Source organism: Lactuca virosa, chromosome 2 (assembly GCF_052849685.1).
Source record: "Lactuca virosa cultivar CGN04683 chromosome 2, Lactuca_virosa_CGN04683_v6, whole genome shotgun sequence".
Lineage (NCBI taxonomy): Eukaryota > Viridiplantae > Streptophyta > Magnoliopsida > Asterales > Asteraceae > Lactuca > Lactuca virosa.
In genome coordinates, this window is record NC_136427.1 from 81,648,745 (window position 1) to 81,653,397 (window position 4,653).

The 4,653-nt window shown below is 30.2% G+C and overlaps 1 protein-coding gene across 1 annotated transcript; it reads right to left on the minus strand.

Moving 5' to 3' along the window:
- Positions 1-2,163: 2,163 nt before the first annotated feature.
- On the minus strand, positions 2,164-4,314 carry LOC145156417 (LOB domain-containing protein 1-like). The gene is made up of 2 exons (XM_079075805.1): positions 4,039-4,314; positions 2,164-2,812 (listed from the first exon to the last, which is right to left on the minus strand). Exons 1-2 carry the CDS (start codon positions 4,264-4,266, stop codon positions 2,474-2,476), a joined length of 567 nt encoding a protein of 188 aa, XP_078931931.1. The 5' UTR covers positions 4,267-4,314; the 3' UTR covers positions 2,164-2,473.
- Positions 4,315-4,653: the final 339 nt, after the last annotated feature.

The following is a 4,653-nucleotide window of genomic DNA, read 5'->3' on the forward strand; positions in this document are numbered from 1 at the left end:
CATTCATTTTCATAAAAGAGTAAAGTTATAATTGTATTTAAATTCATTTTTATAAAAGAGTAAACAAAGTCTTAAAGAATATATTTTATATTAACATTTTTACTATTCAAATGATATGTTATTTGACTCATCATTGGGGAATGATTGAATAATGATCTCACATTCATTCTTAGTGGACAAAACCTTAAGCTTTCACGAATTAAGAATTTTTATTAGTTTTATGGATGACATTCTGACATAACATTATTATAGAACTATTGTTCTAAGAAATTAATATTCTGATAGAATAAAATCGGTTTTTGCATACACGTTACGTTAGAATTGAAATTGAATTAATTAAAAAACTCAGATTTTTTTAATTCAAGATAATTAATTGTCTCCTAAAATATGGAATTTTCCTTTTTTAATTTATGCTAATTGACTAAAATACCCTTAAAATGAAATTAGATGGTATTTTTCAATTAACTTTAATTCAATAGTATTTATTAATCACTTTTTAAAATAACTAAAATGACTGGTTCATAATTAACTCTACATCCACACAATAGATAGTTAGAATATAATAACTTAGGCCCTAAGGAACTATCATAAAGACTATGGGCATGAGCATAGTAGAGATAAAGTTGCTAGTACTATAGAGATTTCCTATACATCTTGTAAGTATTATAGAAATTTAACATGGCAAATACTAAGGCCACAATCATACCTCATTTTGTGGCAGTCAAATGTATGTTATGGTATGCATTAGCCTAGGTATTGCTCATGCAGTGAGAGTTGTAACCAAATTTATGTCACATTTGAGCAAATAGCATTGGAAATAGTCAAGTGGTTGTTATGCTAGTTCAAAGGAACTTGCGAGTTTGCATTATGTTTTAGAAAAAAGAAGGTAGACTTATAAGGCTTTAGTGATCTAGATTTAAGAGGTTGTGTTGATTCGAGGAAACGCACCACATGTTGTGTGTTTACCATTATGGTACAACCATCAACTGGAAGTCCAAATGACAAAAGAGTATTGCTTTATCAACCATATAATATGAGTATATAACTATTGTATAAACTAATAAGGAGCTTATTGTTTAAAGAACTTCCTGTCAGAGTTTGGCATGAAACAAGATTTTTTGTCCTGTATTGTTATTACCAAAATGAATTTCACTTGACAGATAATCAAGTGTTTCACAACAAAAAGAAACACACTCAGATGGGGTCAATGGTTGTGTTTAAATAGATCCCATGTACATCTTATAACCCTAAGGCAAAAAGCGAGTATAAAGGCTACACTTATAATAAAATCTCTTTTTAGTTTATCAGTGAATTAGTCAATCATTTAGATCGTGTGAGCCACGTTAAATTAGTGCGTTTTTTTTTCTTCACAACTTTAATTGTCGTGTGTGTGTGTTTATCCCTTCTTGATCGTAACAAGATCATCAATAAAAATAGTCATTCACTCGAGTAGATACTTGATTGCCAATCTTACCTTTTCATTGGCCCATTTGATATGCTATTAGGTTTGGTGATCATGATGATTACGGTTAAATAACCTCGCTAAAGGTATCTTCTTTCATTATCCTAAACTTAAACTTTATTGAGGTTTATTTTTATAATTTTTTGTTTCTTCAGTTAGTATATATCATTGTCTATTGTTCAATGAAGTTTGACTATTTATATATAGGAAGTAGTAAACAATCAACTAACATATTGCCAGGTGCTAATTGCAAAGGAAGTAGTTTATACCAAATTTATTCTAATTTTTAATTTGACCACTTAAGTTTGAGAATCATCAAAAAATAATTGAACTTTGTAAGGAGATATAATGATGATATGAAATGTAGATAACAATGGTCGTAGCCTTTATGAAAAGTAAACAAGATAGTCAAATAGCCCTTTTTAAAGGGAACCCAGAAAAACATCAACATTCATCAATAAATTTAATTAGGTGGCCAGAAAGTTGACTTCAATTCGATTCAATTCAATACGATGCAGACGCCGTTCAAAAAAAAAAAAAAAAAAAAAAAAACTACGATGTAGACCAACATATAACCACTTTGTATTATTTTACAATTTGATAAAAAAAATTTAATCATAAATACTGTTCATAAATATTAAATGCTTTAAATGTGTTCTTTCAATTTTAAGACATAGATAATAACGGAATTCTATCGACCAAAATCACTAAAAGCGTAAATGAAACCATACACGAGTATATCATACATAATAACATAAAGATCATTAGCCGTTCAAAAAAAAAAAAAGATAAAGATCATTGGTTCAAATCCGGCATCTTTTGATTGCCATCAATCACCAGAGTTGCATCAATATACCGATGACAAAAGATTTAGTTCACTACTAACTACGAGAATGAATATCTGTCTTGGGAGAAAACAAACATCATATCTGCTTAGCCTCCTTTCTTTATTTGTCCGTCCCAATAGTTAAAACTGTGGAGTTAGGAGATTTCATCCGAAATTAGTAGGGTTTAAGCCCAAATAGTGTCCCATAATGAATCTTGGTCAAGATAGAAACTAGGGTTACTGCTTTGAAAGCTTTCATCAGAACCAGTTACAAATCCGTCAAAAGATTGGTGAGATGATGATTGTGGAGATTGGCCTGTTTCAATGCAAAACAAAGCTGCATATTGACACTGAATATTGAATACCTCAGCTTGAGCTTTGGCTAGTTGCGCTTGCAGTTCGTTTACTTGGTTCTGTAGTTGAAAAATGGCACCGGCACTTCCATATACAGGGTCTCTAATTCTTGCGTTAGCCTCGTACACCATGCTACTAACTGCATCACCTCTTTGAGATTCTGGTAATTCCTAAGAGTTTAAAATGATGTCAAGAATCTGATAATTTAGATGTGTAACATTTTATCTTTTACAAATTCAAATTGTTCTTAAACAATGATCATAAAATATTTGTAATGTTAGTTATGGTTAACAAAATGTTTTATAAATTTGACTTCTAAAATATATGATATGCATATGATTATTATTTACGAATTGTCGAATTCGGTAGAGAATTATGTTTATAAAACAACTATTTATAGAAGTATAAGTAATTAATATCTTGGTGTTTTCTTTGAAAAGTCATCCGATAAGACATACTATCGACATGGTCAGATACAAAAGAAAAGACAAGTGAAGCAGACTACTTGTAGTTTTTTCTTGATTTTATAACTTTTGGAACCATGTTGGTCAATGAGAACAAGTATGAAAAGACATTTGAAATGCGAGAGCTCATTAGCAAACTGTGGAAATGTCTTTTCGCGACAGGATTTTTGATAAATAAGGTTTGGCGGGGTGGTTGACCCTCAACTCCTATTCTAAATTTAGCATTTTCAATTTTGAATATTTATGTTTGTTTTAAAATTTCATTAATTTTATTAAAATATAAAACATTTCATCATTTTATATGGGCATTAGGATCAATAAAAATAAAAAAATATGAGGATGTTTAATTTCTCTTTTTATTTCGTTCTATTTATTAAGTAGATCATGTGATATCATTTATTTGTGTTATCCACTCGATATTTGAAGTAATGGTTATCAATTTATTTTTGTTATTTTTGAATCATGAAATTGTGACGGAATTACTAGGGCATATGTAACTATATATGGTTTGTTTTGGTCCTAAGTGTCATGGCGTAGCTAAGTGGTAGGTTTGTCTCCTTTTCTAATCTTTTGTAGTTGTATATTTAGCATCTCAATAAAATTATAATGGATTTCAAATGTTAATGAAATTAGGTAGCACTAACGAATTGAAGTCATTTGCGTATTAAAATACTGTATTTAACTATTTGCATAATATTTTCTTAACTTTGATTTACCAATACGCCACTTAAAATTACGTTTATTTTGTTTTAAATTAAATATGATATTTAAAAATACGTGATGATTTTATTAAAATGTTTAATCATACAGTATGACATTCAAAGTACAGCCCTTAACAAAGTTAACGCAAATGATGATTCCATAAAGAGCGAGTCCATAAAATCCTTACAGAGCATTACTATACTGAAAATTTATTTATACAATTTTCATACCTGTAAAAACTTGATTATGTTGCTTGAACCAAATACACGATGAGCCATAATGAACTTGAGAGGTTCATCCGGAGGAAAGTGAGGTGCCAGGACGCATGTTTCCGCACATCTCCTTCTTAAAATCTTACAAGCCGCACAAGGTGTCACTACAACTGACATAGGAGGAGAGCTTGTCGATGGTGAGGAAAGTTTTGGTTGCAATGTATCTTTTGCATGGTGGCTAGCCATCTTTCTATTATTGTGTGTTTATGAGAGAATGTAAACTATTGTATAGAGATCAATAGAGTGGGGATAGATTGGATTGTTGTGAGTACGTGAATATATATAGAGAGAGAGGATGAAAGTGAAACAAATAAATTCTAGAAAGTTGGTGAAATGGCCCAGGAGATAGGTTGACCAGATAGGGAAAGGATAGGGAGGTACTTTTACAATCAATAATGTTGATTAATAATTATTTGGTTTATACATCATTATTCGAAAAATATCATTAATTTCATTCAGCCGAGGAAATAATAAGGCCTCTTTTGGTTCACTAGATTCAGGATGAATCAGGAGGAACTGGAAAATAAATTATCTTCTTTAAATATGCTTTTAAATATGTTTGGTTAACCGAAT

Excerpts from the sequence above, each read along its gene's own strand:
- LOC145156417 (XM_079075805.1), bottom strand. The coding sequence starts at position 4,266 with ATGGCTAGCCACCATGCAAAAGATACATTGCAACCAAAACTTTCCTCA. Across the intron at positions 2,813-4,038 it reads ACATAATCAAGTTTTTACAG|GAATTACCAGAATCTCAAAG; the intron begins GTATGAAAATTG and ends TTAAACTCTTAG.